The sequence below is a fragment of the Oncorhynchus masou genome, chromosome 1, assembly GCF_036934945.1.
Source record: "Oncorhynchus masou masou isolate Uvic2021 chromosome 1, UVic_Omas_1.1, whole genome shotgun sequence".
Taxonomy (NCBI): Eukaryota; Metazoa; Chordata; class Actinopteri; order Salmoniformes; family Salmonidae; genus Oncorhynchus; species Oncorhynchus masou.
In genome coordinates, this window is record NC_088212.1 from 57,326,910 (window position 1) to 57,344,319 (window position 17,410).

A 17,410-nucleotide genomic window follows, 5' to 3' on the forward strand; every position below is an offset into this window, starting at 1 on the left:
AGAGTGAAGACATCAAAATTATGAAATAACACATGGAATCGTGGAGTAACCAAAAAAGTGTTAAACAAATAATAGATTTTAGGTTCTTCAAATTAGCCACCCTTTGTCTTGATGACAGCTTTGTACACTCTTGGCATTCACTCAACCATCTTCACTTGGGATGTTTTTACAACAGTCTTGAAGGAGTTCCCACATATGCTGAGCACTTGTTGGCTGCTTTTCCTTCACTCTGTGGTCCAACTCATCCCAAACCATCTCAATTGGGTTGAGGTCGGGTGATTGTGGAGGCCAGGTCATCTGATGCAGCACCTCATCACTCTCCATCTTGGTCAAATAGCCCTTACACAGCCTAGAGGTGTGTTTGGTCATTGTCCTGTTGAAAACATGATAGTCCCATGAAGCGCAAATCAGAAGTGATAGTGTATTAAGGTAAAGGGTGGCTACTTTGAAGAATCTTTGAAAAATGAAAGGAAAGCCGCACACTCTAGGAGCTCAGATGCAATAATTTAATAAACTAAAATCCAACGTTTCAACAGACAAGCTGTCTTCATCAAGGTATAATGACAAACACTGCGGGGTGACTAGTTTATATAGTGTCAAAGGACACACACCGGTGTCTGTAATCACGGCTGGGTGTGGCCAGATATCATTGGTTAATTCTCATATATTAAAATAGCATACAAAAAACAACTGGGTAAGTCGAGTTTCTGCACCTAATGGTGCAACGATGCGCCGAGATTTGTACTTTTTAATTCGCCCTTTGTTTTACCCAACATAATTTGTACTTTGAAGAATCTAAAATCTATTTAGATTTTTTCCCATACTTTTTGGGTTCATACATGATTCCATATATGTTATTTATTCCCTGTCACTTTTGTATATACATTATGCAATCTTTTAACTGACAAATAAAATCAATCACTTAATCAATCCAAACTGTACAGTCGCCAGTTGATGAATGGAAAAATACATTGGTTACAAAACATTAGTTTTGTGCCCAAAATTGGTATGCTTTGTTTATTGGTTGTGTGGTGCGTTGGCACAGAAACCTGGTGGTGGAAAATTTGTTACCTATATTTTATAGAATTATAAATATGGCATCAAAATATTGAATATCTGATTTCCCCCTAGCTGATCATTCTCTGCAGCCGTCTCTGATCATACTATAATGAAACAGGCAGGGAGAGTGAGCTTGTCTGTGGTGGTCAGCAAACCTTCAACCTTCTTGCCAGTAGCCCTCCATAGCATCGACTGTGCCACAAAATCATGAGCCACAAAAAGTGTCAAACTCGATATCCCCTTTATTAACACAGAGTCGCTACAGCCACTGTTATTTGAGGTCATAAACATTATTTTGAGTTTATTCTATGAGGGGGGAGGGTGTTACATTTATTTGACAGTACAAGGAGAGGGTAGTGTGAAAATATTTTTTACTGTGGTGAGGGGGGTGCATCTTCAAGTTTGTTTCGACTTGAATAAATTGGGCACTGAGTGTCACAAGTGAGTTCCCCCCCCTATATTTTTCATTGAGCACTGTTGAAATGGTAACCCAAGCACAGTTAACTTGTCACTGGTCTTAGATGTTATATCACTTGTGTGATCGTTATTAACAACCAATGTTGTTAATCCATTTTGTAAAATGTCGAAGTGCATGAGCTCACTCAACCCATGGCAACGAAACAGCTATATAGTTTATGAGTACTATAAAACAAATTATGAGTTTCTTTATCTTAATATCCCTATTCCTACAGTAGTTGGGACATCACAAGACAGCCATGTCGCATCCATTGAACGCTCATATATCCTGAGATCTCCCATAAAATATAGAGGTTAAATAAATATCTGAGCAACTTTCAAAAAACTCCATTCTGGCAAGCTCTATTTTATATCACAGGTTGATGTTTATTGTCATGAATCTTCCCATGGAGGCAGAACTGAGCGATTTCTGCTAGATGGGCCAACTGCAAAGTCAAAATTGGCTATATCGTAAAAATTCATGAAAACAAAAATGTAAGGTTAGGCTTAGGCATTAGGGTTAGCAGTGTGGTTAAGATTAGGGTTAGGTTTAGATTGTATGACTTTGTGGCTGTGCCAGCCAGTGACCACTATGCAGGGCTGCCTCCAGGACGACATTCATGGCAATAAATGCCCACCTGCATTTTCTATCAGGGTTCACTAAACTTGTTTAGGAGCGAGCTGATCATAAAGTGAAATGTGCCTGAAACGAATGAATTTGGATCAAGAAAGTGGAGTGGAGCAATAAGTGGAGCAATATTAACTGGTGCATTTTGTTATCCTAACAAAATACTCAAGCGTTGGCTCACTAACTGCTGTATTCAAATCTAAAGTCAAGGTTGGGATTCACTTGCTTTGAGAGGGACAAGTAAGCTATGAATGGGTCATGCCAATATGCTAATGAGGAAATCATGACCACTATGGGTAAGCAATGAGAGAATCAGAAGCACTTTTATTCGCCAAGTACATTTACACATACACAGAATTTGCCTTGGTGAGAAGGTGTTGTCGGCCATAGACAATTTACAAACAGAATAAAGACAACAGGGACATCATACAGAATATAGGATATTGGAACATTAAGCATAAAAACTCTGGGGTATAGGCTGATTAGTGGGAATGTACAATTTACAGAAGGGATATATCTAAGGTACATTCAGAAAGTATTCAGACCCCTTGTTACGGTTTTCTTTGTGCGAAGGAGATTCGGACCAAAATGCGGCGTGTAGATTACGATCCATGTTTAATAAACAAAAGTAAACACGAATCAATTACAAAAACAACAAACGTAACGAAAACCGAAACAGCCTATACTGGTGTAAATTAACACAGAACAGGGACAAAAGGACATAAGGACAATAAGGACAATCACCCACGAAACACTCAAAGAATATGGCTGCCTAAATATGGTTCCCAATCAGAGACAACGATAAACACCTGCCTCTGATTGAGAACCACTTCAGACAGCCATAGATTCACCTAGAACACCCCACTAAGCTATCACCCCAGTACATGTGAAAAAAAAACAATACAAAAACACACCACATACAAAAACCCATGTCACACCCTGGCCTGACTAAATACATAAAGAAAAACACAAAATACTAAGAACAGGGCGTGACAGAACCCCCCCCCCCCCAAGGTGCGGACTCCCGGCCGCATACCAAAACCCATAGGGGAGGGTCTGGGTGGGCCAGTGGGACCCCACTCTAACAAAGTCTTAGTCCCTCTTCCTCGCGTCCTTAGATAGGCCACCCTCGCCGCCGACCATGGCCTAGTAGTCCTCACCCAGGATCCCACTGGACTGAGGTGCAGCTCTGGACTGAGGGGCAGCTCGGGACTGAGGGGCAGCTCGGGACTGAGGCAGCTCGGGACTGAGGGGAAACTCGGGACTGAGGGGAAGCTCGGGACTGAGGGGAAGCTCAGCACTGAGAGGAAGCTCAGCACTGAGAGGAAGCTCAGGCAGGTAGTTGGCTCTGACAGATCCTGGCTGGCTGGCGGTTCTGGCAGAGTCTGGCTGACTGGCGGATCTGGAAGAGTCTGGCTGACTGGTGGATCCTGGCAGACTGGCGGATCTGGAAGAGTCTGGCTGACTGGTGGATCTGGAAGATCCTGGCTGACTGGTGGATCTGGAAGAGTCTGGCTGACTGGCGGATCTGGAAGAGTCTGGCTGACTGGCGGATCTGGAAGAGTCTGGCTGACTGGCGGATCCTGGCAGACTGACGGTTCTGGCTGCTCCATGCTGACTGGCAGCTCTGGCTGCTCCATGCTGACTGGCGGCTCTGGCTGCTCCATGCTGACTGGCTGCTCTGGCTGCTCCATGCTGACTGACGGCTCTGGCTGCTCCATACTGACTGACAGCTCTGGCTGCTCCATGCAGACTGGCAGCTCTGGCGGCTTCTTGCAGACTGGCAGCTCTGGCGGCTTCTTGCAGACTGGCAGCTCTGGCGGCTTCTTGCAGACTGGCAGCTCTGGCAGCTCCATGCAGACTGGCAGCTCTGGCAGCTCCTTGCAGACTGGCAGCTCCTTGCAGACTGGCAGCTCCTTGCAGACTGGCAGCTCCTTGCAGACTGGCTGCTCCATGCAGACTGGCAGCTCTAGCTGCTACATGCAGACTGGCAGCTCTGGCTGCTCCATGCAGACTGGCAGCTCTGGCTGCTCCATGCAGACTGGCAGCTCTGGCTGCTCCATGCAGACTGGCAGCTCTGTCTGCGCTGAACAGGCAGGAGACTCCAGCAGCGCTGTAGAGGAGGAAGGCTCTGGCAGCGCTAAACAGGCGGGAGACTCCGGCAGCGCAGGAGAGGAGGAAGGCTCTGGCAGCACTAAACAGGCGGGAGCCTCTGGCAGCGCTGGACAGGCGAAGCGCACTGAAGGCCTGGTGCGTGGTGCTGGCACTGGTGGTACTGGGCCGAGGACACGCACAGGAAGCCTGGTGCGGGGAGCTGCCACCGGAGGGCTGGTGTGTGGAGGTGGCCCAGGATGGGCTAGACCGTGAAGGCGTACTGGAGATCTTGAGAGCAGGGCTGGCACAGGACGTGCAAGGCTAGGGAGGTGCACAGGAGGCCTGGTGCGTGAGGTTGGCACCATATTCACCAGCCGACTAACACGCACCTCAGGATGAGTATGGAGCGCTGACCCAGGCGCCATTAAATCCCCGACACGCTCCGTCGGGCGAATTCCATGCTTAAAGCACCAACACAGCAACTCCCTCATAACTCTCTCCTCCAATTTCCCCATTAACTCCTTCACAGTCTCTGCTTCGCTCACCTCAAACACCAGCTCTGGTTCTGGTCTCCTCCTTGGCTCCTCACGATAAACAGGGGGAGTTGGCTCAGGTCTGACTCCTGACTCTGCCACACTCTCCCTGAGCCCCCCCCCCCCAAGAAATTTTTGGGGCTGACTCTCGGGCTTCCTTCTGCGCCGCCGTGCTTGTCTCTCCAACTCCATTCTCCTATAACCCTTTTCGCACTGCTCCAGCGAATCCCAGGCGGGCTCCGGCACTCTCCCTGGATCGACCGCCCACCTGTCTATTTCCTCCCAAGTCGTATACTCCAAACTTTGTTGCTCCTGCTGCCGCTGCCTGTCACCACGCCGCTTGGTCCTGTTGTGGTGGGTGATTCTGTTACGGTTTTCTTTGTGCGAAGGAGAGTCGGACCAAAATGCGGTGTGTAGATTACGATCCATGTTTAATAAACAAAAGTAAACACGAATCAATTACAAAAACAACAAACGTAATGAAAACCGAAACAGCCTATACTGGTGTAAATTAACACAGAACAGGGACAAAAGGACATAAGGACAATAAGGACAATCACCCACGAAACACTCAAAGAATATGGCTGCCTAAATATGGTTCCCAATCAGAGACAACGATAAACACCTGCCTCTGATTGAGAACCACTTCAGACAGCCATAGATTCACCTAAAACACCCCACTAAGCTATCATCCCAATACATGTGAAAAAAACAATACAAAAACACACCACATACAAAAACCCATGTCACACCCTGGCCTGACTAAATAGATAAAGAAAAACACAAAATACTAAGACCAGGGCGTGACACCCCTTGACATTTTCCACATTTTGTTACGTTACAGCCTTTTTCTAAAACGGATAAAATATTTTTTCCCCCGAATCAATCTACACACAATACCCCATATTGTCATTATGTGGTATTGAGTGTAGATTGATGAGGAACATTTTTTATTTAACCCATTTTAGAATAAGGCTGTAACAAAATGTGGAAAAAGTCAATGGGGTCTGAATACTTTCCGAAAGCACTGTAAAATAGCAGAGGAAAGGATGCTACCATGGTAAATATATACAGTGCATATACAGTGTTGTGTGGCGGTGTACATAGTGCAAATGCACTATAGTAGTATAGTGCAGATTACTATTTGAGGTCATTGATGACAAGGCGCAGTAATCGGCCCAATGCAAAGTCACTTAATCCCTATGAGCCCGATGGCTAGTTGATGAGGGCAACAGCATGGGGAATGAAACTGTTCAGGTGGCAGGCGGTTTTGGTCTTGATTGACCTAAGCCGTCCGCCAGAGCGGAGTCTTTGAAATATGGGGTGTCCGGGGTGAGTGATGATCTTACCTGTATGCTTCCTTGTCCTGTAGGCAGTGGTGGAAAAAGTACCCAATTGTCATACTTGAGTAAAAGTATAGATACCTTAATAGAAAATGATTCAAGTAAAAGTGAAAGTCACCCAGTAAAATACTACTTGAGTAAAAGTCTAAAAGTATTTGGTTTTAAATATGCTTAAGTATCAAAACTAAATGTAATTGCTAAAATATATTTAAGTATCAAAAGGAAAAGTATAAATAATTTCAAATTACTTAAATTAAGCATAGCCAAGGGCACACTCCAACACTGAGACATTATTTATAAAAGATTTTTGTTTAGTGAGTCCACCAGAACATAGGCAGTAGGGATGACCACGTGTTCTCTTGATAAGTGCGTGAATTTCACAATTTTCCTGTTCTGTTAAGCATTCAAAATTTAACGAGTACTTTGGGTTGTCAGGGAAAATGTACGAAGTAAAAATAACAATATTTTCTTTAGGAATGTAGTGAAGTAAAAGTACTCAAAAAATGAATAGTAAAGTACAGTACAGATACCCAAAAAAACGACATAAGTAGTACTTTCAAGTATTTTTTTACTTAAATACTTTACACCACTGCCTGTAGACGTGCAGGTCCTTGATGGATGGCAGGTGACACCCGATGACCTTCGAAAACCGGACGATGCACTGCAGGTTGCCCTTGCAGCTGGCAGACATAGATCCAAACCAGAAGGTGATAGAAGAGGTGAGGATGGACTTAATGATGGACGTATAACCAAACCAGAATTGTCTGAGAGAGTTTTGGTTTTCTCAGCTGGTGCAGATAGTACATCATCTGTCGAGCCTTCTTGGTCATTACTGTGATGTTCCTACTTGAGGTTGTGGGGGATAATGGTTCCCAGGAATTTGAATGACTTGGCCGTGCTGACAGCTGAGCCATCAATCTAGAGGGGGGAGACCCTCATTGTACCTGCCTGTATTACAGTATACTTATAATAAAATATTTATTCTATTCTACTGAGCCATTTACTTTATGTATTCTTATCTTCTATTATTTCTTATTGTCGTGAAGGAAACTGCAAGTAAGCATTTCGTTGGACGGTGTATACCATCTGTATCCCGTACAAACGACTAATTAAACTTGAGAGATGGTGGGGGTCATTTCCTGTAGTCAACCACCATCTCCATGGTTTTGACTGTGTTGAGTTCCATGTTGTTGCGACTGAACAAGGTCACTTGACGGTCAACCTCTCCATGGTACTTGGACTCATCGCTGTCGGAGTTGAGATTGACCAGGGTGCTGTCATCAGCAAACTTGAGTAGTTTGACAGTGCGTTGTTGGAGGTATTCTTTTTGTTATTTTATTAGGATCCCCATTAGCTGTTGCAAAAGCAGCAGCTACACTTCCTGGGGTCCACACATAACATGAAACATAATACAGAATGACATCATACAGAACCGCAATGGACAAGAATAGCTCAAGGACAGAAAGGGGCAGTCATTGGTGTAGAGTGAGTAGAGGAGTGGGGAGCGCATGCAATTCTGTGGCACCCCCGTATGTGAACACCGCTTGAAATTAGTGGATTGGGCTATTTCAGCCACACCAGCTGCTGACAGGTGTATAAAATAGAGCACACAGTCATGCAATCTCCATAGACAAACATTGGCAGTAGAATGGCCTTACTGAAGAGCTGAGTGACTTTCAACGTGGAGCCACTAAGATCGCCATGTTTAATGCCAAGCGTTAGATGGAGTGGTGTAAAGCTCGCCGCCATTGGGCTCTAGAGCAGTGGAAACACGTTCCCTGGAGTGATGAATCACGCTTCACCATCTGGCAGTCTGATGAACTAATCTGGGTTTGGTGGATGCCAGGAGAACGCTATCTGCCCCAATGCATAGTGCCAACTGTAAAGTTTGGTGAAGGAGGAATAATGGTCTGGGGACGTTTTTCATGGTTCGAGCTAGGCCCCCTTAGTTCCAAAATCAAATAAAATGATATTTGTCACATGATCCGAATACAACATGTGTAGACTTTACCATGCCGTGAAATGATAACCTACAAGCCTTAACCAACAATGCAGTTTTAAGACAATAAAAGTTAAGACAATATTAACAAAATAAAATAAAGTAAAATGTAACACAAGAAAATAACAATAACGAGGCTATATAATAACGAGGGTACCGGTACTGAGTCAATGTGCCGGGGTACAGGTTAGTCGAGGTAATTGAGGTAATATGTAAATGTAGGTAGGGGTAAAGTGACTATGCAGATAATAAACAGCATGTAGCAGTGGGGGGGTCAATGCAAATAGTCCGGGTGGCCATTTGATTAATTGTTCAGCAGTCTGGAGTAGAAGCTGTTAAAGAGACATTTGTACCTAGAACTGGTGCTCCGGTACCGCTTGCCGTGCGGTAGCAGAGAGAACAGTCTATGACTTGGGTGGCTGGAGTCTTTGACCATTTTTGGGGCCTCCCTCTGACACCTCCCAGTATAGAGGTCCTGGATGGCAGGAAGCTTGGCCCCAGTGATATACTGGGGGCCGTACGCACTACCCTCTGTAGCGCCTTACGGTCTGATGACGAGCAGTTGCCATACCAGGTGGGGATGCAACCGGTCAGGATGCTCTCGATGGTGCAGCTGTGGAACTTTTTGATGATCTGGGGACCCATGCCAAATCTTTTCAGCCTCCTGAGGGGAATAGGCATTGTCATTCCCTCTTCACGACTGTCTTTGTGTGTTTGGACCATGATAGTTCGTTGGTGATGTGGACAACAAGGAACTTGAAGCTCTCGACCTGCTCCACTACAGCCGCATCGAAGTGAAAGAGGGTGTCTTTGGCCCTCCTTTTCCTGTAGTCCAAGATCAGCTCCTTTGTCTTGCTCACGTTGAGCGAGAGGTTGTTGTCCTGGCACCACACTGCCAGGTCTCTGACCTCCTCTCTATAGGCTGTCTATTAATTGTCAGTGATCAGGCCTACCACCGTTGTGTCGTGCTAGACCACACAGTCGTGGTAGTACAGGGAGTACAGGAGGGAACTAAGCACGCACCTCTGAGGTGCCCCCGTGTTGAGGATCAGCGTGGCAGATGTGTTGATGCCTACCCATACCAACTGGGGACGGCCAGTCAGAAAGCCCAGTCAGGAAGTCCAGTTGCAGAGTCCCAGGGTCCTTAGCTTTGTGATGAGCTTTGTGGGCACTATGGTGTTGAACGCTGAGCTGCAGTCTATGAACAGAATTCTCACATAGGTGAGGTAAGTAAGGGCAGTGTGGAGTGCAATTGAGATTGTGTCATCTGTGGATCTGTTGTGGCGGTATGTGAATTGGAGTGGATCTAGGGTTTCTGGGACAGTGTTGATGTCAGTGAATGCACTTTCCAGTTAGTCTGCGCATGCGCTGAGTACACGTCCTGGTAATGCTCTCGTGCATGCTTCAGTGTTGCTTGCCTCGAAGCGAGAATAAAAAGCATTTAGCTTGTCTGGTAGGCTCACGTCACTGGTCATCTCCTGGCTGTGTATCCTTTTGTTGTCCGTAATAGTTTGCAAGCCCTGCCACATGTGAAGGGAAATCTTAACGCTTCAGCATACAATAACATTCTAGACAATTACGTGTTTCCAACTTTGAGGCAACAGTTTGGGGAAGGCCCTTTCCTGTTTAAGCATGACAATGCCCTTGTGCACAAAGCGAGGTCCATACAGAAATGGTTTGTCGAGATCAATGTGGAAGAACTTGACTGGCCTGCAAAGAGCCATGACCTCAACCCTATCAAACAGCTTAGGGATGAATTGGAATGCTGTGCCCAACCTCACTAATGCTCTTGTGGCTGAGTGGATGTAAGTCCCTGAAGCAATGTTCCAACATCCAGTGGAAAGCTTTCCCAGAGAAGTGGAGGCTGTTATAGCAGAAAAGGGGGGACCAACATCATACAAATGCCCATAATTTGGGAATGAGATGTTCGAAAAAAGCAGGTGTCCACATACTTTTGGTCATGTAGTGTACGTTCAGCTGAGTGGCCATTGAAAGTGGCCAATGACCAGTAGGATCAAGATGATAGAACGTGTATTCGTCAAGCTCTGAAGGGTTTTGGTTTCTCTTCAGTGAACATGTCACTGAGGGAAAAGGTATTTGTGTTACACCTCCATCAAATGACTAGAGAAAGAGCATCTGGTACTTGAAAAAAACATTGCTTTTTTTGAATAGACAAAAATATACAAATTTAGAGCAGGGAAAAGCCAAATTGCACAGAACATAAAGTCTTGTGTTTTTCATCGTCAGCATCCATATTTGGCAATTTATTTCCTTTTTACATAGATTGAAATTAATCATTCCCCCTCCATGTACTGTGAAAACTATATGACTCTAGGACCATTCAAAGTCATTTGGAAACCTACATGACTACACCACTGCTTTTTCAATTGCTGAAAAGTTAACTGTTTTGGAGTACAAAGTTATCCAAGGCACCAACAGTTTGTTTTTGCTGGGTGGGTTGTTCTAAGAGAGCTTGTGTGCAGGAGAAATTCAGCCACATGGGGTACAATTAAAGTTCAACAAAAAGTGATTATTTATTATTAAAGCCAAACGTTTTCGTCAGCCTTCATGACAAGCACTCTTATGAAGGCTGCGATGCCAAGATTGGTTTGAATAATATATGCATGAGTAGAGCAACTTCATGTAAAGTGAGGCCCAGTCTAATCAATAAAGACTTGGGCCCCAATGCAATCAAACTGAATTATGACCATATCCCCCCCCCCAAGGCCCACTGTTCATCAGTGTGATTCAAAAAGGCTTACCTCTTCTGCATGGACATCACACAGCTTGTTGCCAGATAGCAGTTTATTTTTCAAGCTCTTGTTCTGCAAGTAAAAAAAATAATAAATAAATGTGGTATTAGTTCAGGGGTTGATATCATGTAGTTATGAAGCTTGCACTGCTTTTCTGTTTAATCTGCAGTGACAAATGCAATTATATTAGACAATCATACAAGCCAGTTTCGACTCATCAGGCCTAAGTATTGACTCCAGAACACATTTTACGACAGTACATGAGTTAATCAATGATATAATTAGCTAATCCAAAGCCTATTATTCAACCACTCTCTGTTTAACACAAGCAGTATGAGAATAACACGACTAAGCATTGAATAATCACTAATGAACATGAATCAATAGAAACCGCTGATAGCATGAGAGAGACATACACAGGTGCACTATTGTACATCTATAGCTTAATTGTTTCTTCACTCACACAGATGCATCAAAACAACATGTGCAGGGACACAACACAGAGCAGTGGTGCCGACTGACTGGCATGCGGTAAGATCCGAGAGCTGGCCTTACAAAGCAAAGGTTTTCTGTACCAGTGAAGAGCCCTTTTCCTGAGAATTGCTGTATTGGAGGCTTTCGATGTTGGTCATATAAATATAAAAAATGCTGGTTCCATGCACTTTATCATAACTGTTCCTATGCATAACTATGCATGTACATGGTACTGTAGTTACATAGGTTGCAACCTATTTGCATGTAATTACAGTGTAGGTAAGCACAGCTCAAGTGTAATTTAGTAAGGACCAATAGCATATCAAAAGGCAGCATAATTTTTTTTTTTTTAAACTCTCTCTCTCCCTCTTTTCTCTTTCGCTCTCACACACAGAGTTAATGAGGTGGAATGACAGCACTATGTGAGCTAGAATTGGCCGGGCATCCATTCCAGACACTTAAGAAAGAAGAAAAATGGCAGCTGTCATACAAGGTGATGTGCGCCTGCCAGAGAACAGACCCACAGTGAAATTTAGATCCAGTAGAGCTCATATGTCATGGTATATTATGCTAAATGAGATCCAGTGAACCGCAAATGTCATAATATGTTATGCACCAAGTGTTGCCATATTGGGAGGTTCTTATTTTTCAGAGTAAATAACTCACAGACACTAGAGAAGCTTAACCAAGTTTAATTCTGCCCAAAGGGTCTTTACAGCTGTAATTCAGACAGCCAAACATTTCTCACTGTCACATGTATATATATCCACTTAAGACACACCTCCTTCTCTCCAATCCTTACATCTTATGGTTTTACAGGAAGAGGGTAACAGGATACTACCTCGCCTCCTGACCTCAACTCCTCCTTTACCCTAGTCCACAGATGTCCATCTAACTCCCCTATAGCAATCATCTCCTCATGTCCACCGAGCACATTCCACAGCCACTCTGTCTTCCAACAGATCTCACTCCTTAATATACTACGCATCTGATCTATCATGTCTTTAATATTTCAATGTTCAAAATGTCAAATCCAACAGAGCCATGCGAGAGCTTCATAATACAACAGTGTGTGAGACATTACTCATTATGATCATACTTTCCTCTATATTTATTGTTGTACTTACGCCGCTATATATAGGTCTGCACAGGACTGATTGCTCCCACAGCATTTCATAACGCACCCCGCCTGTTTCTGTCCGACTCCCGACCGCTACCGCAAGAACTGGTCCAAAACCCAACCGCAGTCCTGCAATGTTATTGTTCTCCCCGATTGGAAGTTACAGTCTTGTCCCATCGCTGCAACTCCCGTACGGACTTGGAAGAGGCAAAGGTCGAGAGCCGTGCATCCTCCGAAACACGACCCTGCCAAGCCGCACTGCTTCTTGACACAATGCCCGCTTAACCCAGAAGCCAGCTGCACCAATGTGTCAGAGGAAACACCATACACCTGGCAACTGTGTCAGCGTGCATGCCCAAACCAATTGTGCGTCATGTCACTACACAGCAAGGTATTGAACCGGCATCTGTATTGACATAGCTTGCATAGTGATGCAGTGACTTACAAGCTGAGTCCCTCGGGAGGCCCCGAGATGTTATTTTTAGGAGTATAGTGTATTCAGAATGTATTCAGACCCCCTTTTTCCCATGTTACGTTACAGCCGCATTCTAAAATGATTAAATACGACAACAAAATTCTCAAATGTATTAAAAATGTAAAACAGAAAGACCTTATTTACATACAGTACCAGTCAAGGGCTTTTCTTTATTTTCTACAATGTAGAATAATAGTGATGACATAACAACTATGAAATAAGACATATGGAATCATGTAGCAACCAAAAAAATCTAAATATATTTAATATTTGAGATTCTTCAAAGGAGCCACCCTTTACCTTGATGACAGCTTTGCACACTCTTGGCATTCTCTCAACCAGCTTCACTTGGAATGCTTTTCCAACAGTCTTGAAGGAGTTCCCACATATGCTGAGCACTTGTTGGTTGCTTTCCTTCACTCTGTGGTACAACTCATCCCAAACCATCTAAATTGACTTGAGATCAAGTAATTGTGGAGGCTAGGTCATCTGAGGCAGCACTCCATCACTGACCTTCTTGGTCAAATAGCCCTTACACAGCCTGGAGGTGTGTTGGGTCATTGTCCTGTTGAAAAACAATGATAGTCCCACTAAGCGCAAACCAGATGGGTCAGCATATCGCAGCAGAATGCTGTGGTAGCCATGCTGGTTAAGTGTGCCTTGAATTCTAAATAAATCATATCAGTGTCACGAGCAAAGCACCCCCACACCATCACACGTCCTCCTTCATGCTTCACTGTGGGAACCACACATGCAGAGATCATCCGTTCACCTAGGCCGCGTCTCATGAAGACACGATGGTTGGAACCATAAATCTCAAATTTGGGCTCATCAGAAAAAATAACAGATTTCTACCGCTCTATGTCCATTGGTCGTGTTTCTTGGCCCAAGCAAGTCTCTTCTTCTTATTGGTGTAGTGGTTTCTTTGCAGCAATTCGACTATGAAGGCCTGATTCATGCAGTCTCCTCTAAACAGTTTATGTTGAGAAGTGTCAGTTTTATTTGGGCTGGTAACGAACTTCCCTCTGCAGCAGAGGTAACTCTGGGTCTTCCATTTCTGTGGTGGTCCTCATGAGAGCCAGTTTCATCATAGCGCTTGATGGTTTTTGCGACTGCACTTGAAGAAACGTTCAAAGTTCTTGAAATCTTCCGGATTGACTGACCTTCTTGTCTTAAAGTAATGATGGACTGTCGTTTCTCTTTGCTTATTTGAGCTGTCCTTGCCGTAATATTGACTTATCCATTTACCAAATAGGGCTATCTTCTGTGTACTACCCTACCTTGTCACAACACAACTGATTGGCTCAAACGCATTAAGAAGGAAAGAAATTCCACTAATGAACTTTTAACAAGGCACACCTGTTCATTGAAATGCATTCCAGGTGACTACCTCATGAAGCTGGTTGAGAGAATGCCGAGAGTGTACAAAGCTGTCATCAAGGCAAAGTGTGGCTACTTTGAAGAATCTCAAATATAAAATATATTTTGATTTGTTTAACATTTTTTTGGTTATTACATGATTCCATGTGTTATTTCATGGTTTTGATGTCTTCACTGTTATTCATCTATCCCAAGATGGCATAGCAGTCAGACATCCTTTGTCCTTGTCTATATTTCCACCTTTCTTCGCATATCTTTTATATATTTTAACTTCCAAAAACTCAACTTCAAAACTCTCTCCTGCAATCAGCCTCACCAATTAAAAAAAAAGTATTATTGACCTCAAATCTGAAATCCACAATAGAAGCTAGCCAGAAGCTAAACAGAAGCTAACCAAAAGCTAACCAGAAGCTAGCCAGTTTACTGGCTAATGTTAGTATTCAGCTAACCACGGTTTGTGGTCATCAGCTATCCTTTAGCTCGAAATTCTATTGCCAGTTTTGTACAACGCGACTCAGACCAGAACATACCGGACCTATTTTTTTCTCCATATCCCCGGATTTCAACCGCAAGCTCTGGACATTTACACCTGGATCTCACAGCTAGCAAGCTGCTCTCCGTGTGACTATTGGCTTACGTCGATCCTGGAGCAATTATTCCGGAGCTAGCCAGCTGAAGAGTTCCATCAGCCACTCCTGGACTACAAATACCTATCCGGACCCTTTTTACTGCCAATGCAGAGCCCCACCTGGCCTTCACAACTGGACTACTGACGTTATCAGCCCGAGGGAGTTATCCAACTGACCCATCCGTCGCGACGTTACCTCAACGCCCATCTGCGGCCCGATAATCGTTAGTTGTCTTATCGGCTGCTATCTGAATCGATCTATCGGACAATTTTTCTTGGGTCACTATAACTATATTGATTTTGCCAATTGGATTGATCCCCTGTACCACAAGGAACCCCACTAATCTATGGATGGAAATGCATGAGGTGGCTAAAAACAGACCTCAAACCTATGCTAGCTTGCTACCGATGGCCCGGCTAGCTGTCTGAATCGCTGTGACCCCAACCAACCTCACTACTCACTGGACCCTTAAGATCACTCGACTAAGCATGCCTCTCCTTAATGTCAATATGCCTTGTCCATTGCTGTTCTGGTAAGTGTTTATTGGATTATCTCACAGTAGAGCCTCTAGCCCTGCTCACTATTCCTTATCCAACCTTTCAGTTCCACCACCCACACATGCGATGACATCACCTGGTTTCAATGATGTTTCTAGAGACAATATCTCTCTCATCATCACTCAATACCTAGGTTTACCTCCACTGTATTCACAGCCTACCATACCTTTGTCTGTACATTATACCTTAAAGCTATTTTATCACCCCCAGAAACCTCCTTTTAGTCTCTGTTCCAGACTTTCTAGACGACCAATTCTCATAGCTTTTAGCCGTACCCTTATCCTACTCCTCCTCTGTTCCTCTGGTGATGTAGAGGTAACTCCAGGCCCTACAGTGCCTAGCTCCACTCATATTCCCCAGGCGCTCTCTTTTGATGACTTCTGTAACCGTAATAGCCTTGGTTTCATGCACGTTAACATTAGAAGCCTCCTCCCTAAGTTTGTTTTATTCCGTGCTTTAGCACACTCTGCCAACCCGGATGTTCTAGCCGTGTCTGAATCCTCGCTTAGGAAGACCACCAAAAATTCAGAAATTTTCATCCCAACGACAACATTTTCAGACAAGATAGAACGGCCAAAGGGGGCGGTGTTGCAATCCACTGCAAAGATAGCCTGCAAAGCAAAGTTCTGTCCTACTATCCAGGTCTGTACCCAAACAATTTGTACTTTTAAAAATCCACCTCTCTGAAAACAAGTCTCTCACCGTTGCCGCCTGCTATAGACCACCCTCTGCCCCCCATATGTGAACTGATTGTCCCCCATCTATCTTCAGAGCTCGTGCTGCTCGGCAACCTAAACTGGAACATGCTTAACACCCCAGCCATCCTACAATCTAAGCTTGATGCCCTCAATCTCACACAAATTATCAATGAACCTACCAGGTACCACCCCAAAGCCGTAAACATGGGCACCCTCATAGATATCATCCTAAAACCAACTTGCCCTCTAAATACACCTCTGCTGTTTTTAACCAAGATCTCAGCGATCACTGCCTCATTGCCTGCATCCGTAATGGGTCAGCGGTCAAACGACCTCCACTCACCTATCTAATCGACCTGGCCGGTGTATCCTGGAAGGATATTGATCTCATCCCGTCAGTAGAGGATGCCTGTTTTTTTTTAAATGCCTTCCTCACCATCTTAAATAAGCATGCCCCATTCAAGAAATGTAGAACCAGGAACAGATATAGCCCTCGGTTCTCTCCAGAACTGACTGCCCTTAACCAACACAAAAACATTCTATGGCATTCTGCATTAGCATTGACCAGCCCCGTGATATGCAACTTTTCAGGGAAGCGAGAAACCAATATACACAGGCAGTTAGAAAAGCCAAGGCTAGCTTTTTCAAGCAGAAATTTTCTTCCTGCAACACAAACTCTAAAAAGTTCTTGGAAAAGTCCATGGAGATAAGAACACCTCCTCCCAGCTGCCCACTGCACTGACGATAGGAAACACTGTCATCACCGATAAATCCACTATAATTGAGATTTTCAATAAGCATTTTTCTACGGCTGGCCATGCTTTCCACCTGGCTACCCCTACCCCGGTCAACAGCACTGCACCCCCCCCCCCCCCCACAGCAACTCGCCCAAGCCTTCCCCATTTCTCCTTCTCCCAAATACAGTCAGCTGATGTTCTGAAAGAGCGGCAAAATCTGGACCCCTACAAATCAGCCGGGCTAGACAATCTGGACCCTTTCTTTCTAAAATTATCGTCTGAAATTGTTGCCACCCCTCTTACTAGCCGGGTCAACCTCTGTTTCGTGTCATCTGAGATTCCCAAGGATTGGAAAGCAGCTGTGGTCATCCCCCTCTTCAAAGGGGGACACACTCTTGACCCAAACTGCTACAGACCTATATCTATCCTATACCATGCCTTTCTAAGGTCTTCTAAAGCCAAGTCAACAAACAGA

At 44.5% G+C, this 17,410-nt stretch overlaps 1 protein-coding gene across 1 annotated transcript in view; it reads right to left on the bottom strand.

Moving 5' to 3' along the window:
* The window catches only part of LOC135546763 (leucine zipper protein 2-like), a 195,853-nt gene that overhangs the window by 36,706 nt on the left and 141,737 nt on the right, over positions 1-17,410 (bottom strand). Inside the window, exon 6 of the mRNA XM_064975403.1 lies at positions 10,875-10,937. Within this exon, the coding sequence (XP_064831475.1) occupies positions 10,875-10,937 (63 nt within the window). The remainder of the gene's footprint in view (positions 1-10,874; positions 10,938-17,410) is intronic.